This window comes from Mesitornis unicolor, unplaced genomic scaffold, assembly GCF_000695765.1.
Source record: "Mesitornis unicolor isolate BGI_N332 unplaced genomic scaffold, ASM69576v1 scaffold2701, whole genome shotgun sequence".
NCBI classification, from domain to species: domain Eukaryota; kingdom Metazoa; phylum Chordata; class Aves; order Mesitornithiformes; family Mesitornithidae; genus Mesitornis; species Mesitornis unicolor.
This window is the reverse complement of record NW_010162977.1, coordinates 38046-57364: the sequence shown is the minus strand read 5'-3', so window position 1 is coordinate 57364 and position 19319 is coordinate 38046. Positions and strand designations below refer to the sequence as shown.

The 19319-nt window shown below is 40.3% G+C and overlaps 1 protein-coding gene across 1 annotated transcript in view; it reads left to right on the top strand.

Annotated features, from left to right (window-relative positions):
• Positions 1 to 19319, top strand: part of OSBPL8 (oxysterol binding protein-like 8) — a 56107-nt gene that overhangs the window by 2359 nt on the left and 34429 nt on the right. Inside the window, exons 2-3 of the mRNA XM_010193779.1 lie at positions 2364 to 2400; positions 7315 to 7452. Coding sequence (XP_010192081.1) covers positions 2364 to 2400; positions 7315 to 7452 — 175 coding nt within the window. The remainder of the gene's footprint in view (positions 1 to 2363; positions 2401 to 7314; positions 7453 to 19319) is intronic.

Sequence of the window (19319 nt, the reverse complement as noted above, 5' to 3'; positions counted from 1 at the left end):
TGCCCTGGGGGCATTTATTTCAGAGAAAATATTGAAGTAGTAAAACTGTCATATTTTGTTCCTTTAGGCGTTTGAATCCCCAGTTTGCAGTGATATGAATTGCAGATGATAGAGGTGCAATAGGCACTGGAATGCAAAGAGGTCTTTTTGGCCGCAATAGCCTCTTCTTTCTATCTTAACATCTAGCATCAGTGTTCAGAAATATCTGTTCTGCAGGTTTTAGGTAAATGCGCAGGCCCAAATGGTTGTAACGGAGGGATGGGGTTGACCAGCAACGGAGGCGGTTTGGTGTGTAAACAGAATGTCTGGCGGAGGAGATCAGGGACAGAGTTAGGCAGGCTTGTGTTTCAGCCTCTGGCGTCGGAGCTGTTTGTACCAGTTCATGGGATTAACCATGCAATGCTGAAATATTTACATAAAAAGCCCCCGCGTCGTCTCAAGTGACGGACGGTTGCCCTGCGCCGTGGTGTCACGTTGTATCTTGGTCAGGGCTGCTTGAGGCAGGCAGCGAGACAGGACCTGCTGCCGTGCTTTTCACTCTGCTTCTTCAGCGTGTAAGTATGCACTGCGGGGGAACGTGCTGCCCGAGTCTCACAAACTTCTCATCCTGTGTGTCTGTTAACAGTTTGTTTTTCCAGTTCTCTTCTCTTGCTTTCCAACTGTTAGTGTGCAGTAAAGCAGACCAGTGCTGAATAGTGCTGCTCCCAGTCCTTCACTTGGCTGCTGGATTTCTGTACAGTTACTGCAGGCTCCTTTATCTTGCTCTCGGTCACTATTCGCTTGAATCTAAAACCAGCATAGGGTGATGTGGTTCCAGTCCAACATAAATTGTTTCCTAGACTGCAGTACCTGTACATTAAAAAGAAGCACTTTGCCTTGAAAACTGTTGAACTCTTGGATGCATTTCATGTACTAGTACTTAAACCTGTCTGCTAAGTTCATAGATTCCCCTAGCAGTGTTTCACTCTTTGACCTAAATTTAGTGTCTGACAGAGATAGGAGGTTGTTTACCAAGTGCACTTAAATTTTATTTCAGCTTCTCTTGTTTAATCAAGTCCTTTTTCCAGAAAGCACGAAATGATGAAGAAAGGGTTCCCTCACCTTTCCAGTGATGGGTACTACAGTTGCAGTGTTCTCATCGCACCACTTTGACACTGCAACATGCGAATGTAAACACCCATGGGCAGCTGTGAGGGATAAATTCTGTGTTTTGAGATCATGAGTGTAAGACAAGACTTCTGCTTGCTAGGAGTTTTATTTTTCCTTTTTACGTTTCCTGCTGTTTAGTCCTGATAATGGAGAGGCAAGATTGGATCCTCTTTCAAGCAGGGCAAGGATTTCTCTCCTTTAATGGAGCAGAGTTTTTTGGGTTGGGTTATAGAAGATACAGCATGTTTTGATGTATTTTATTTTCAAGGAGGAAATGTTCACGCCAATAAGAATGATTGTTTTCTCCTCCTTTTCATTATTCATGGGTCTCAAAGGTAATAAATCGTTTAAGACATAGGTGGAACTTACCCTGCATTGGTACACTGCTGAGCACGGTGGGATCTTAGCCCCAGTTGTGGCCTCAGATAGCAATGGTTTATAAAAGATTCCAGATTAAATGCAAGAAGCTAGTACAGACTATTTACTATATAATTACTCTACTGTAGTGTCTGTATTTGATGCATCCAGTGGGACAGTGATAATTTTTTTAATACAACTTGATGCTTTGGAAATACTTTGATATAAAATGCCCTCTTCAATTTAAAACAGCACTGCTTGTCTTGCATCCTCAGCAATTTAAAATGTTACCTGTGTTTGTAGATGAACTGAATCTGTGGCTTCCGAGTTTGTGTTTTTGTGCACACTCCATTAGGCTTGGATCTGGCACTAGTGGGTGCTTGCACATTACTGATGGCTTAACAGTTTTTGTCTTTCCAAAACACCTGTCTGAAAGTGGAGCAGTTTTGGAAATCGATTTTGTTTTATTTCAGCTTTCTTCACAGCTTTAGTCTTCTGAAAGCATTCCAGCTAAAAATGTCTTAAAATATATTGTGTATCAAGTCGTATGAGCACAGAGTTGCGGATGGAGAGGTTCCACGCAGTTGGGGCAGTAGCTGTTCACTAACTGTACATTGATGGCTTCTAATAGTGGCTTCTCTGTAAGCGCATTTGTCAGTTTTGTTGCTTCAACTTTTCCAAACTGCTAAGCGTCTTGAGGTCTTGCCTTTGGTATGGAGGTGCATGTTGTATTTTAGTTATGAACTAACACTGTTTTCATTGTCCTTCTTTCCCGCTGCTGCTGCTGCTTTTGTGCACTTGCTTCTTCCTGGCCTGGATTTTTTTGTTTGCTGTTCTTCAATTGTGTGTGTACACAGCATCATGGTGATAACAGAGACTCTCACGGACCATCAAGTAAGTGACTCCCCTCTTCTACAGTATATTTGCACATGTGTTCCTAATAGCATATATCTTTGCATATAGGCTGCTGGGCTAACTACTAGGTTTTCTTCTGTGTTGTAATTGAGAAGCTGTTTTTTACTGTTGGATAAGGATTTTACCTGCATACTGCTCATCTTTGTTTCCCTATGTTAAACTCTTTTTAGTTGGGTAAAGTTTATTTTTCACCTCTCACGGTCAGAGCTAGAAAAAAAATATTTTAAATTATTTATCTAGAAGATAAAAAAATGTATTTATGAGTTTGAAATGAAACTTTCAAATGTTATTGTAGTGTAAATAATAAAGAAATGGAATTAATGGTTCAGAAACAGTCTTATTTTTGGGCTTATCTGTTTGTAGTCCTATATGGTTCACTTAATTTAAATAAATTTACATCTTCAGAAATGAACAGGTGTATATACTGTAAAATTAAAATAAGTATTGGATCTGGTATGGTTATAGGGAAATTTCAGTGTGTGTATATATACGTGCACGCGTGCGGCCAAAGTCTTACCAGTGCCATTGGTTCATGGGTGTTAGTATGATCATATGATCAGCAGGATAATTTTGTCTGGGGTTAAGAGTTTGTGTATGTGGGGAAGGGAATGGTGCAGGCACAAATTCTTTTTGGTGAGAAATCTGTGCAGAAGCAGCAATAGTCTTAGCTGATAACGCTTATTATAGACATTAAAAAATAACATGAAATTGAATTATAATAACCCTTTTCCTGTATCTGATGTCCTTGTGCTATTTTCAAGAACGTAGGCGCTTCCATATGCTCATTATAGAAACAGAAGAACTGGGAATCTGCCAGTTCAGATACTTATTTCTTTTTTTCATAGCTTTATCTGATGAAATAAATTGACTGTAAAGACCCCAATTTGTGTTTCTTCTGATGCCTGAATCTTAGTGTCAAACTATGTGTTAGTAATTTGAATGCCAGCATGAGGAAGTTGAACAATGTCTGTATTATCAACTCTGCTAGCTCTGTTGGTATTGAAATGTGCTCTCCACAGAGTCATGAGGATGCTTTGCTATTTACTAATTGATGTTTCTTCCCTAAAGTAATCCTCTACTCATATTCAAGAGATAAATGGTATGGGTTTAAACTGATTCAGGTAAAGAAAGGGATGAACGGAGGTCATCTTTCTGTTGGATGAGTGCTCTGAAGCCTGAGTGAAAGTCTAAAAATAAATCACCGCTTTGGAGGCAAGGAATCGTTGATAATGCTATTGTATGTCTTGTTGGACACGGTGAGCAGACACCTACCAAATCTTGTCTCAAGTGGCAGAGATGTCATGTGAAACCCAAGAAGAACTGGCATCATAGGATGATTTGGATTGGAAGGGACCTTTGAAGTTCATCTGGTCCAAACCCCCTGCCATGGGCAGAGACACCTCCCACCAGACCAGGTTGCCCAAAGCCCTGTCCAACCTGACCTTGAACACTGCCACGGATGAGGCATCCACAACTTCCCTGGCAACCTGTACCAGTGTCTCACCACTCATTACAAAAAGAATTCTTTCTTATGTCCAATCTAAAGCTCTCCTCTTTTTAAAAGCATTGCCCCTTGTCTTGTCACTGCAGGCCTTGGTAAAAAGTATTTCTCTGTCTTTCAAGTCCCCTTTAAGGATTGAAAGGCCACAATAAGGTGTCCCTAAAGCCTTTTCTTCTCCAGGCTGAACATCAACTCTCTTAGCCTGTGCTCGTAGGAGAGGTGCTCCAGCCCTCTGATCATTTCCATAGGTGAGGCGTTCTCCAGAACATTTAAAAAACAACAAAAAAATCGTATTTTGTTTGTCCTCACCAAAACTCACTAGTAAGTGTGAGTGCTTTGAAGATTAGTCAGAAACTGAGTGTGGTTTTTGAGGTAAGCTTCAGGCGTAGGAGCACACATAAGTCCAAAACTTTAAGTTTCAGTTTGGTATTTTGGGCAAAAAAGAAAATGTGTTTGACAAGGAATGTGGCTTATTCAGTCATGCTAACTTTTATTTCACAACTGAGCAAGGCTACTGGAGTAAATGGCCATTGCTCTCTTTCAGTATCACTGCTGGTTTTATTCTGGGAAAGTAATTAAATTCCAGGCTAAAAACATTCCATGGTTCAAATGAATCCAAAGTTAGCCATAAAACCATCAAACATTGTCAGTAAATGAATGATTTAAGTATGTACCATACATTTTTATAGTGTTTATAAAATCAATCCATCAGAAGCTATAAACAGCAGCCAAGGAGCCTCTACAAATTGCCGAGTTATCTATTAATACATACTAATTAAACCTACTCTCTTAAAGATCTGCTTCCAAGTGGTAGGTGTTAGATTTAATGGCATCTTGAAAACTCAGATTTGTCACTAGCATAACTCTTCCACCTCCTCTCTCCTTTCCAGGCACTTTTTCCTTTTCTTTATAATAGCTTTCTTTGTTTCCATCTCTGTCTTTCAAGGTTCCAGGACTCCTGCCATACGTTGCTTAAGGCCCATCTTTACAGAGATCATTAACTTCCTGAAGATCCTGCTGATTTTACAGCTGTGATTACACAGGCACCTGTAAAAATCAGGTCATTAGTCAGTCTTTTATAGAAAAAAGATGAAAGTTGCTTAATCTTGTTCACTCTCCTTATGCTCTGGCTTGCCTTGTCTTCCTCATCACCCCGAAGCAAACATCTGACCATCAGGATGAGGCACTTTGAAGGAAGGGGACAGCTTCTTCCTAGTGGCTGCTACAGTGTGGATAGACATTTATATTCTTAACTGATTTATTTTAATTTGTTTAGTACTTTTACAACATTTTTGTATAAAACAGATTTTAGAACTCTCCTGCTAATTATTCCTCAGCTTTATAGATTGAATTTCTCAAAAGTCCATGTGATTTAAGAAGTCCTTTTAAATTCTCGAGCACACAAAGTGCTTGCCATGAGATATTCTGTGTTAGGTGGTACATAAACTGTTTTGTGGTAAAGGAGTGCTAGCAGTCTTTGCAGGACTCAAATTAAGTCTGCAGACCACCGAAGGAGCATGAATTTTAATAGTGAACTTGAAGCTTGTAATCCTGTTGGTGTTACGAGTTAACATCACTGAGTTCAGTTCATGCTCTGGTAAAACCTGTGTGCAGGGCCTGCTTATGGTCCAGATTAGTGCCCACTACCGCCTGAGAAATGATTGCATCCCAGCAGCTTAAAAAACAAAATTGGAATTTCCAAAGCTTAAGGCTTGAAAAAAAAATCATTGGTGCTGCACGCTGCCTGTTGAGAAATGAGCCTTCTGCGCAGGTCGCTCCAGAAGGGATTGTGAGCGCGGTTCCCACTGCAGAGTGGGTGCTTAACACAGCCAACGAGGAGCCCACCTGCAGGGCTGGAGCACTGCCCGCTGCAGTGGCAGGGACTGGCCAGGGGCACCCACGCAGCAAGAGGGGCTGTGAAATCCCATTCCTGGGAAGGTAAATAGCCAGTGGCTCTTTGAGAGCACCTTCAGCTGCTTGGTCACAAGTTGGGGCTACTTCAGTGCATCTGAAACTTTTTAATACCAAGCGAGTGTAGCTCACTGCCCTCACGGAGCCCCATTTTGTGCAAGCAGATGTTTTCTACTCCCCTTTTATTTTTAATTTCAGATACCAGACCTATTGTGGTCCAGTCCCTTCCCAAGACTTCAGCAACTGCCCTGCTCCCCCCCTTTCCTTTACTTGTAGCTGCAGGACAATAAAAAGCTAATTTGTTTGTACTAAAAGAAGAGCAAAATCAGTCACTGCTTTGAAGTATTAGCCTTCTGGCACTGACAGACTTGAACTCTGAACTGGTAAAATGAGCTCTTTGCCTCCCTTGTCCATCTCCTCACATGTTTTCGTGGGCAGTTTGCATCGGGTATAGTTTGTCTGGAGCAGAGCTTTGGATGCTTTATGAGATGTAGAAAAATAGCACAGGCAAGTATCGTGGCATCCTTGCAGTCTTTGTGCTGCCTAGTGCTTATGCTAGACATTGCTGAAAAAATGTTTCTGTTACTGTAATAACAGTAGAAACAAGGCTACAAGGAGGGCCTCTGTACTTTGCAGATTCCGTCCAGAAAATGAAACTTGTATGTTTAGACAGGATCTTCTGCTGAACTTCTAAAACTGCTTGAGGAAAGCTTGAGAACTCCTAAAATGAGCGGCATCATAAGTCCCAATGTTTTAGGCAGGCTCTTCTTTAGTAAGCATCTTCTGTTTTCCCCTCTGATCTCTCTTGTCAGTATATCTGCTTCCACAGGACAGGTGTTACTGAATTGGCCACTCTTCCACTATTGAAAAAGGTGCAGTTTTGTTGTGTGCAGCATAAGAAAATGTACAGACACCAGAAACAGGATGGCTGGGCAGGTGGTGGTACAAATAGCTAGAAGACATCAAACAAGTCTTTAAGACTGAAAAGATTCAAGGAAAGTTACTCTTCTGCTTTAAACCTTTCCCTTGACAGAGTCTATACACGATCTTTATTGATAAGATGTACATATGTTGATCTTGGCTTTCTGGGATTGTGGCACAGCTTGATCTGGCAAGCTATGTCCTGGGTTGGCTGTGTTGTGGCAAGTTAAACCAGGGACTATCACAGAAGTGGTGAAGAAAGCAGGATTTCAGAAGTTGAGTAACAGCTCAGTGCTGTTTCTGGATTCAGTAGCAGCCTTTTCTACCTCCTCCTAGTTTTTGTTTTTATCTTCTGCCTCATGTCTTAGAACAGTCTTGTCAGCTTATTTCTGCCGTCCCCTTCAGAGTAAGTCTCTGGTTTTAAATCCTCATTTTCTAGAATGAAAAATTTTGCAAGACAGTATTTGAATACCAGCTTCATAAATAGCTCTGAATTTGTTAATAGAAATCTATGCACAAGCACATAACATCACTGAATGAGCATCCATTTTGTATTTCAGCAGTGGTAACAAACAGTGATGAATCACAGCTTTTAACTCCAGGAAAAATGAGCCAGCGCCAGGGGAAAGAAGCCTATTTTACTCCAACCAAAGAGTTACTCCAGCCATGTCTCAGCCCAGGAACCACCCACAGCCATGGTAAGACAAAGCTATTTTTAGAGGTTATAAAGAACTTAAATGCGGATGTTATTATCTGTTCCAAATGTTGGTTCAAAACCACTGTCTTTCACAATAAAGAGGTAAGGAAGAAAGCATATTGAAATACTGCATGTAATTCTTTGTATCCTTAGGTGTTAATCTGAAAGAGAAAACATTACATTATGTGGTGCACGAGTTCATTTAAGCATCTGTGGGAGAACGTCCACGTGATGGTAAATCATCGTCTATGTGTAATCCTGTAACCAGTGGTCACATCAGTGTCTTGGGTTTTTGTGTCTTTATGCAGAAGTGTTACGATATGCCACCTAAGCCTGGAACCTTTGTGTAAAGATCTTTTAACAATTACTTCTACTGAAAGGTCTTTCCCTTTAGGAAAGGGGAAAAAAAAGTCTCAGCACTACTTTTTGCCAGCTTTCAAACAGTCTCTCTGCCTTGCTAAACCTGCTGGAAACAAACTCAGTGGATCCATGTGAGCTGGTTGGATGCAAAGTGAAACTCCTCAGTAGACCTGACATTTTGATAGTCTGTTTGAAAAACAACAAAAAAACAAGCCATAGTTGCTCTCCTTGTGCTTATTTCCATTTGAAACTGCTTGTGTTGTCTCAGTGCCTAGGATACCATTAAACATGTTTGTTACGGTGTGTGGAGTCCTGAGTGAAAACTTCAGGTTTTTTTATTAATATTCTCTCTCCTTTTACTCCTGGCAGCCTTGGTAGTCATCTCTGCTTTCTTTACTTCTTGCCATGAGTAGCAGTCCTGAGAGTTTTTTTTGGTACAAGCCTCCCTAATTCCCATAGCTTGCTTTGTCAATGTGTGTCAATTTGTCTGCCAGAGTAATAAAGGCAGTTTGTCAGGTAACTGAATCATTTTTCTGTTTTCCCATTCTTTACCGTTCAGATAAAAAGAAAAAACTGAAACCAGAGATAGTTGTTACCATGTTGAACCTTGTAATCTTTTAGTGTATTTTAAGAATTTTTATGGTAGTATTTTCAGTGCTACCCACAGCTAGCTCTGAGACATTTTCTAGAAGCTGTCGTTATCTCATTGGGACAGCACTTGATGTTCTCTGGCTTGTGTTGTGCTTAGCCTGGAATTATTTTCTGTGGTATATACATATATAACTTGTAAATTTTATTATGTTTAAAGAAATTTTTGGTTATTCTGTCTATGTACTATGTTGTATCCCTTACTGGACAAATGTTGTTGTTATATAAGTGTATTTGAATATTGTAGTAAAGCCTTCCTTTTAATGTTGCTCTTCCCACTAATTTTGTAAAGGCCAACTGTTGTGCTTTTTTAAGGGCTTTTGCTCATAGGAAAATCATTAAAACAGGCTTGAAAAGCACTAAGGCTTGATTGTGCTACATCAAACTCCTTGCAGATGTTAAGTCTTCTGATATTTTTTTTTCCTCTGATTATTCCAGGGCTTATATAAGTCACTTTAAGCTGGCTGAATGTATCTGTGCCTTTTTTAGCATCAGTCATCACTGATTTAGTATTCCAGTAGCGCTAGTAGAAATGAGGCTGTAGTTTAATGAACTAATGAATTTGGCTTGCATTTTCGGTAGTGAAGAGGTACAACGTGGCTTCAGCAGCCTTTAATTACCAACTTGTAGCCTATCTGCAACTTGGTGCACGTAAGTTTGATTTTTATGGAGGTGGTTGACTGACATTTAGAAGTTGGGTGGTTATTCTGTGGTGGTTATTCCTACAGGCAAATTACAGTGCTGGTGAAAATGGGAGCTTATTACATAGGGAAAAAGATGTGCTGTGCAAGCCTGAAAAATATGAAGTAGAACAGGGTTTGAAGTGATGGATTACTTGAGGCAGACTGTTGTAACTGAAATCCAGTTAACAAAGGTATTTACAATATACCTGTGGTATTGTATGATGAAAATATGCAGAAATACAGGAAATGTTTAGATACAGAATTGAAGGCATTTACTGTGAACTAAATGGAGATACTTGTAGTCACTGGCACCTGAATGCATCCTTAGGCAATGTAAATAAACAAGTCAAAAGCATGCTAGGCACAGTATAAAAGAGAATCAAAAGAGGAAAAATTATGACCTACAAAGAGCTGATTAAATGTCTAGAAAGGGGAGCTGTGACATGGATACTTGGCTTTTGCTGCTGGACAGTTGGATGTTGTTGGATGCTATTTGGCCACCATTAGCGAAGTTTCCTGCTGCCTGAATAAAAGCAGGCAAAGCCAATTTTGTATAGAGCTTGTGGTTAAAAATAAATGAGTTGGAATGAAATGAAACCTGTGGAGGGGCAGTCTTTGGAGCATCCCGCACTTTGGTGTCAGTGAAGAAACACGACCATGTGTGCCAGATTCTCTGGCCCACCAGCTGCAACCCAGGGAGAGGCACGCTCAGTGCCCATCACTTGGAAAACTGACTGGAACAAGCTCAGTTTTTGTCTTCTGCTTGTGTTTTAGCTAAGATCCTATTTATAAATACTAAGAATATGATTAAAGTAGATGACAACTTGAGTCTTAATATGGGGGAGTGGAGGTAAACATTTAACATCTGTTTTGGCTTCCTGTTTGGAACCAAGGGTGAGCCATGTAACGTGTCTTTGTGAAGCTGTAGGTGGTAATTATTTAATGATTTTTATGTGCTCCTGTGTATAAATACTGGGTTTTCATTTATATGACTGTAGCTCTGGATTTCAGAAAGTTTCTATTTTCCTGTACTTGGTCTCATAGTTTGAAACACGACTTCTTTCTTCCTCGCTCCTTTCACTCTTATGAGGTGGAACTTAGTATTTTGTCTCAGCCAGAGATGCAGGTCTTCTTTCTGGAGTCCAGTACAGATCTGTTTGACGAATGTAGGATACAGCTTGATCTGGCAGTGTTGTCTAGTGTCTGTTCAGCAAAAGTCTATGTACAGTGTCATTGTTCTGCACAATGTTTGCAGGAAGAAGTTGCATCTTCTTATTTGACATCATGTTTTTAAGATTCTCGAAGATGCGGTGTCCTTTATTCTGAGGCTGAAGACAAGCTAATGTTTTAGGCTACAGACCACTCTTTAAAAGTATGGAGGTCAGAGTCTTGTTCATAGAAAGCTTCCACAAGGCTGTTTGCCAGAAATGTATTAGACAAATGGATGGTGAGGATCAGGCTTGTTAATTATGTTCACTAGTTTACATAGCCAGTTCACAATTTTAGTGTTGAAAGGCTAACTCAACTCATCTGTATATAGCATTGGTCATGAGATGGACTTGTAATTTTAATTATTACGGATTTAATTTATTTTTGCCTTGCCCATCGTTAGTTAGCTAGAGGGTCAGAATAAGCCAATCCTGGTCATAAAGCTGCAGTTACAATTTTCTCTATAAAAAAAATTTATTGAGCTTCCAAACGTTGGTGGCTTAAAGTTGGTTAATACCAAAATCCAAGTGCCATCTGGTGCAAAAGCTGGTAACACTTGGATGTGATGAAGTTCAAGAGACACCAAAAAAACCTGAAAACTAGCTTTTTGCACCCATAGTACACAAGAAAGGATTTTATGAAGGTAGGAAGTTGACTGAGCCAGACAACCTTTCACATTCTGCATGGTCCCACCATTTCTGGAAAGCCAGCAATACAACTTTTCATGGAAGCTTTAGGCTCAGCTACACCAATGTCCTGGTTTGAGCTAAATAAAACTAATTTTCTAATTAGTGATTTTACTTTTCAGCTCAGTCTCTTTTAAGTGGCTGAACTTGCTGAAACTAGCAGCATGTTTTTCCAGTATGTGCTGCTAGAAGATAAGCTCAAGGCCAAGTGTCTCACCATGGGTGCCGTGTCTGCGCCTGTAGGGGGGAAGTGGACCCAAAACTGACCAACGAGGTATTCCATCCCACATACGTCATACTCGGTATAAAGCCGAGGGATCACGAGGGTCTCAACTCTTCTTCCATCTTGGAGCCCTTCCATCTCAGACCCTTTGTCCATCTCGATCCTGCAGTGACTGAGGTCTGAGCAGACCGTGCTGGTTTGTCTGCTTCTGATCCTGATTCGTGTGTTCTGCATCCTGCTCCCACCTGCTGCTGACTTCAGTCTGGGACTTTTCCAGTGCCCTGCTCTGCAGAGCCTCTGCTGATGTAATCATCTTTGGGGGAGAGTGGGGGGAGGATTTTGTATTGGTTTTGTAGACATATATTTCATTATTTTCCTATTTACATTATTATCCTGTAGTATTAGTATTACTGTTTTATTAACCTTTTATTTTCCAACCTGTAAGGTCTCTCTCCCTTATTCTCTTTTCTCTTCCCTTCTGGGGAGGGGAGAGGGGTTAATAAAGAGCATCTGTCCAGGATTTAGTAGCCGGCTCAGCCCTAAGCCATGACAACCAAGGAAAGCTTTCTGGTTATGGAGCTTCTGGGCATCATAACTGAGGAACTCTTTGTGAAAGTGGCCTTGAGCAACTCCACATTGAGTTGGTCTTGAAAACTTTTACTGATTTTCCTCACTTTTCATTGTATATGTTTAAGAAAGCAGTTCCTAGACTCACTCAGCAGCTCAATCCAAAAATATATTATTTTGCTTCTCAAATCGGGGTGGGAAATGTTTATCAAATGTTTATCAAAACAGTGATAAAGATTTGGAAAGAATTTGCAAGATCAAACTTTCAGAAGGAAATATTTTTCCCCCCCCACATACAGTCTTTAATGCTAACTTTTGAAGTCTGTAATTGTCCTTTCATAACATCTGCCAAGTTAGTCCCATCTCTACGTTGTCAGTGCTGTGTGCTGCACATTGATGTTGCCTTCGGGTGTGTTTTGTGTTCAGATCAATCTTGGTTTTCTTCTGTCTTCTCTGCTGGGCAATAAAACCTTCCTTGTTCTCCATGCCTTGAGCATACTAAATGATGATACTGCTTTTTCGCTAAATATTTTATTTAGAATTGTCAGGCTTGGAATTTGACCTAAATAATTCAGTAGCCTTTTGAAGGAAACTTTAATGAGTTTAGGGAGGTAGCTTTTGCTGTAAAGCCTTGCTTATTTCTGTGGGATAGTTTGATGTTAGGCTCTGTAGTGAGCTACTGTGGCCTTGCCAGCTCACCAAGACCATTTTGTTTTAAGTGTGGTGCATACAGATGTTAGGACTGCTAAAACATCTTTTCATTCTAGCAGGTGGCACATAGATCGAACAATATTAATTTAGCTCATTTTCTCAGTTTGCATGCTGTTGTTGAAAGTGCTATTAACCACTAATGGGCAAACCACTATTTTTTTAGCAAGCTTATTTTGGGGGCTTTATTTTTTTCACCTACCCACGGGTGACAAAAAAAAAACCATTGACAAAACTGTTTTATTACAGTTAAAAAATGAACATGGAAATACATTTCAAGACTGCGTTTTCAAAAGCTGTAGAGCAGAACGGCGCTTGCTGATGTAAGCTGTTTATGTTGTTACACAAATTATCCCTGGTAAATTGGATCCTTGTAAATCTTGTTAACTCAGACTTTCATTGGGATATCATAATTTTATTTATTTGATAAAATGCATTAATATAGAAATAGTGATCACTTAAAATTTATGAAAAAAATCAGAAGTCTCCTCGGGAAGGGATTTCAATATTTTCTAACTTACAGATATGCTGTTAAAACATCCAAACTTTTTATGAAATCAGCATAAATGCTTAAATAATAATAAGCTGCACTTGTGGTAAAGAGAGATATCTAGTTAAGATTGTAATGTTAAAAATTCTGTAATAGGTTATTTGAAAATGGGGACTTTTTTTACCAGTGTTCAAACTGTCTGTTTATGGCTTCGTTTAATGGGAATTTGTGCTGTTCTCTGTGTGGCTTTGAGTGTTGGTTACAAAGTATATGCGATGAAATGCTTTTCTAGTTTTTTAACTTGCTACTAACTTACATGTGTGTTACATGTGCTCAGGAAATAATCTCTGGTCTTATTTTTTAAGAGTGTGAGGACATGAAAATCCACATGAAGAAGAACATAAAGTTCTAAACATTTATTGTAGAAACATATAGTGATTTTTGGCTTTTTTGTGGTTTTGAATGAGGACTCTTAATTTCCTAAAGAACAACTACTGCCCGCTGGAGGGATGAGATTACTTTGGAGCCATAATGACCAGGAAAATACAAGACTCAGACATCACTGTCTACCCGAGGCAGCTAAGAAGTTAAAGGAGGTTTGTTGTAGACCTGTACAACCCACAACCTCTAAAAAACATTTGTTTCAGGTGTTTAGCTCAGTTGACAGCAGTGGCAGCAGCGTGTTTTGTTTGACCAGGCAGTAAGAAATGTCTGGAGCTCCTGACTCTTATCGCTCTCCTAGTTTGCTGGTGGTCAGTGTGCAAGAAGCTCTGGAGATGTAGAGGGGAAGGCAGATTGCTGTGCTCCAGTGGAAGGAAGGATATAGCCCTGTACTCCAAGCCTTTTCATATTATTAGCAGCTCTTCATGAGATGGGCACTTGGTGTTGGTTCTGTGGCCAGGTTTGTGACCTCCAGGCAGAAACCTGGCCAAAGAGAGTCTGTTGGTTCATGTGGGTGCAAGAGACTGAAGCCAGAGTGGAGCGGCGCTGCATTGGAGCTGGAGATGTCCTGCATGCCTGTGGTGTCAGCAGATGCAGGCACTAAGCTCTGGGAGGCTGTAACTGCATTTCAGAATAGTGATCACTGCTTAAATGCCTGCTCCTGCTTTTCTTTCAGCTAGCACTTTCAGAGTGTTAATATTTATTTTTGATAATGGTATTTGGCTTGCAGATGGTAAAATCTTGCCAATCTATCTGGTTCCAAATCAAGCTTTCCTGGTAGGTGGTTTATACCTAATCTTTGATAATGATTTCTGTTTTTCTTTTCATGTTTCCTTTGACTTTGTCTCGACAGACATAGTCATGGAAGTAACTTCATGCAGTCTCCTGTTGCCCTCCACTGTATCTGTCCTTTGAATAGAGAAGGTGAAGAATGACTAAATAATTTATTTTTTTAATGCTGTAAGAGCAACTTATTACATTAAGTATGTCATACTTTTTTACTTCGCTTTATCTTTCTCTAAGTGTATCTCACTCTCTCAGCACTAGAGAATGAACTGCTAGAGAGGGCTTATCAATGCCCTCCAACAAGTTTATTTTTTAACACTTCCATATTAACAGTAAATACTACTTCTGAAGTCAGGCACCTTCTCTGTAGAGTAAATGCATCTAATGTCTTAGAAAAATGTTAATGCTTTTGCTTTCTCCTGCTGCATGGGACTTCTGTCTAAAAACTTGCAAGCCCTTGCATTTGGAAAGTCTTGGTCTCTCTTGCTGTATTCTTGGGAGGTGTTTTAAGTTGTCTTTTGATGATGATGAGGTGTTTTGTCATCAGAACTGTATAGGAGACACATGGACTGGTTGTCCTTTAGGTAGTTCTGTTGTACTGCTGCAGAAACCTGACCTCAGTGACACCGGTGGTCACTTTTCAGATTTATGGCAGAATGTACCTCATGGAGCTGCAGCCCCAGTTCTGCCAAATCGTGCGACCAATCTGGAATAGCTTTAGCGATGCTTGTCTCAAATGGGATGTGAGTGCGGTTCTAGTCACAGTAATCAAGGAAGGAGTTTGACTCCTAAATAATCTGGATATTGCTTGTGTTACCAGACTGAATTTCTTGTGAAATGTTTTCAGTTGTGCTGCATGTGGTTAGTCTCCTGCATCTATTGACCTCCTGCTTTCTCGCTCTAATGCCTACTGTGGCACACTCCTCCCTGCAAGCCATTGTGTGTTTATTAAAACTTGCCATTTCTGAAAGGCTGCTCCACCCAGTGTTTGTGGCTTGGCTAAGTTGCACGTACTCCTTTCTGTGTGGATTATGGCTTTGTGCAAGCGTGTGCTGGGTTTGAAAGGCACAGCAGGGCTGATTACTGTGAAACTTCTCAAGCAGGTTTTTTCTCCATGACAGTCTCTGCAGAGCTGGCCTACTTGAACCTCAGCTGTGACCTTGAGAGTTTCCTTAGGGCTGAGATGAAAACTGCTGAAACCTGAGCAGCGAGCAGGCCTATTTACTCTGGGTGGGAGGAGTGGTAGCCAGTGAGGAGCTGCAGCCAAGTACAGTTGGCAGTGGGGCACTGGGAGCTGTGGTGCTCATTCACAACCACTCTTGGGCATGCGTCTGGAGTTACACCTCGGTTAAACTGCGCTCAGCTTGGAAACACCACAGAACAGGAGAGTATTTGGGGAAAGAAACTGTAAACTGCTGACACAACGTGGTTCAGGCGTCTTTTTTCTGAATCAAGTCTGAAGGCAAGTACATCTTTAATACCCTTCTTGTTAAATAGGAGAAAACCCCTTTAACTTAAGAGAGTTTTATCCAACACCTGATTTTTGCATGTGGACTTTACAGATATGATAGTCTAGCAGTTTGCTTTTTCTGTTTTCTGTGTATCATGAAGAGTATATACTGCATGTGGAGAATTATTTATGGCATTTTCTTCTGTTGGACTGAGGGGAGAATTCTACTGGAAAACATAACGTTGCTGAGATGTCAGGGCAAATTATTGTCAGAACTGAAGGGTGAGTCTAAAAAGCTTCTGTCCTCTCTGCTACGCCATCAGCTTTCCTTCCTCCTCCTCCTCCCTTTAGCTTTTACAGAGTTTGGCATCAAGTAGGTTTTGGGTTTTCCTTGTATACCTCTAAGGGGAGAAGGTATGTTTTTTTTTTAACTTTGCATCACTAGATATACTCTTAGTTGTACTATTGTATCAGTATTTGTTTGTATAATATGCTCATTAATTTAAACTTCTAAAATCTCTATAAAAATGATTATTATATTTAAAATTCCTGAGTTGGATAGTTCAGAATGTAGTTGATTGGAGTTCAGTTTCCACACTTGTGATTCATACCTATACACTTCAGAGAGGTGTTTTTGGAGGAGTCTCTGGGTTTTTCACCTATTTTTCAGTAAATATCTTTCAGTTGGAGAAATGCTTTAAAACTAAAACTAGGCTTTGTCAGAAGTGTTCATGCGCTGTTGAAATTGCATGTGTCTTCTATTTCCCTTTGTTTTGTATACTGAGAATTAAGTTTTCCAATCTGCGTATGCCAGTGCATTTTCTAAGTGCATCAATTATTAAGGCTCTGGGAACTGATATCAAAAGGATAGAAAGCTTCCTGGGTTGTTAGTCTAGGGTCACCTAATGAATGCTAACAATTCCAGTTTTATCAGTAGATTGACCTATTCTATCTGAATTTATTTTCAGAGAGGAGAGGAAAAATGTTTTGGTTTTGGATTTTTGTTTGGTTTTTTTTGATATGTCGAATATATGGTGGCTCATGAAGTGCACCTTCCCATTGTTGTGTACTGAACATCCAAATAAAAGCACTTCCAGCTACTTAAAACTACTTCTGCAGCCTTTCAGGAATCAAATTTATTGCAAGGAATTAAAAAGGTTTCTCAGAGCTTTGGGTGCTGAGTGCATGGAGAGCAGAAGCCTCTTTGATGCTCCAGGCTGATACTCAAAAGTTATAATAAGCTTTAGCTTAGAATCACACTATGGAGAAGAATGTTCATCTTTATTAAATGTTACAGATTCTCTTTGATCTACCAGCCTTTCGGTGATGTGTCAGCTCTCTCTCTAGCAGCACACACTGCTTTGAAGTAGTTGAAGCAGGTGAGCCACATGTATACAAGTATTAGCAGGCATAATAAATCACAAGCTGTTGGCAAGTTGGAGAACTACTGAATTTTTACAGCTAAACCATGTAATTAACTGTTTTACCACTGCAAGTTTAAGTGAAATATGAAGGTGACTTGTTAAGGGGCAGGGAGATGAAGGAAAAAACTTGAATTAGATTTCTTTTTTTCCCCCATCCTTTGCAGTGGTGAGACAGAGCTGTATTTTGGCAAAAGGCACAGAGCCTGCCTCTCCTATATTGCTGCTGATTTAAAGCAGAAGATGCTTAGTCAGAATACCCAGATAACGGCTTCCTGGGTTGGGAGACAGCTTCAGAGAGGGGAAATGTAATATAATGTTACCTGTATTCTTAATTTGATCTGCCCAGTGATTTGAGTTTCACTTCTAAATGGAGAAAAGGGCACAGGAAGGAGAAAGAGGTCTTTGATCTCTTCTCGTTTACAGTTTGGCTACGTGGACAGTGTCAAGGGACCTCAGAAAGCACAGAGAGGAATAAGGAGAAGGAACCTTCAGGATCACGTTGTTTCCTCAAGCCCCTGGATGTCTGGCCGCTCATTAGTGCCATGAAGATAAGGTGTCAGAGAAGGCTGTTGTGGAAGGAGCTGGTAGGATGGCAGAGCCACGCTCTGTAGCGGCTCCAGAAGAGGCTTGCATGGTGGCCAGAGGCAGATGCAGGCCAAGCGGCGCGGGTAGCTGCTGGTGGAGCCTCCCATTGGTCTGTGCCACCCTGCCAGTGCGGTGCAGGACACAGAGACACGTCCTGATATGGTGTCAGCAGAGTCCTCCTGGGCAGGGTCACAGCCCTGACTCTGAAAGAGCAGATAACAGATCCATTAACTGGGCCAGGCAGGTCTGTAATGAGAGTATACGGTTCCTTCTGTGCCTAGGGGGAGTTTTGCTACTGCAGCTTTCTCTTGATTTTCATTAGGAAAAATGAAATGCATTTTCTGAAGAGATTTGATTGTTCTGTTTTGTAGCTAAGGATATCAATTTGGAGAAGTGATGTGGAGCTGTGTTAAAAAAATAAAAAATATAAAGGAGGCGTTTTGCCTCCTTGCATTTCCTCCTCATTGCCCCACCATTTCACTCCTTAAGTTTGTCAGCTGCTCTTTCTGTTCCTTTTGGCATATCTGCACAAGGATTGCTTCAGCTGAGAGAAGTATGAGACACACTAATGAATAGATGGAGACAGGCCTGAACACAGTTTCAGACTCATCCAGTTTTTCCCCCTTCAAGTGCCCAAGTGAACAGAGTTTTTCACTTCTTGTACAAAAGAAGTGTAGGTTACATATCACATATAATGGTTTCTATTGATGGCTCATATTTGTTTTTTTCAGTTACATCTTTTTTCCTTGGCATGCATTGGGACATTACTCTGCTAAGAGTCATGAAGAAACTCTAATCATTCATAGGATCCTACATTTCATAATCAGAAAAGTTATTTTCAGTGTTTTCTGTATGTGCTTTAATGTATGTATCCATAGGTACTAATGCACATACACTCTGCACAGTTAAAACCTTTCATAGGGGTTATAAAATACCTCAGTTTACTGTATTATCCTTGAGCCAACGTGAACTAAAATTACTGAGCTGCAAATAGCAAGTACACTTATTTGCATAAGCCGATGGAGTAAACAATATTATTTGAGGATTGATGAAGTTTGCGCTACCATTGATTTAATTTGTGGCATGTATTTCACTTTGTAAGAAGAGGAGACCTCTTGTATGGAGTAAGGGAGAGTGCAAGATCGTATTTTCAAGTCAATTCTGTTATTTTTCTGCTTTCCAGCAAACAGAGTAGGTTACAAAACATATTTTGTCAGAAATAAGGTGTGATGGGGAAAATGGGATCAGCAGAGAAGCACCAGACAGGAAGGAAATTCCACCTCTGGAAGAGGGTGGCCATGCGTGCCAGTCCTCGGGGCAAAGCAGCAGCCCTTCTAATGAGCAGTGGATGGAGGATGTTAGGGAAAGCTTATTTGACTTTACTCTGGTAGCTATCAGCAAGAGCAGTTTGGGTCAGCTGATTTCTAGACTTGGAGCACTATTTCTGGAACTTTTTATGTTTTAAATTTAAGTTAGTTCATTTAAGTGTTTTATTCATGGCATTAAATATTTGTAGCATGAATAATAAAAAACCTTTTTTGTGGAGCTTATTTTGTGCAACTCTTCCAGGAGTCAGGCTGGTTTGTATGTATGAATATGGCAGTCTTA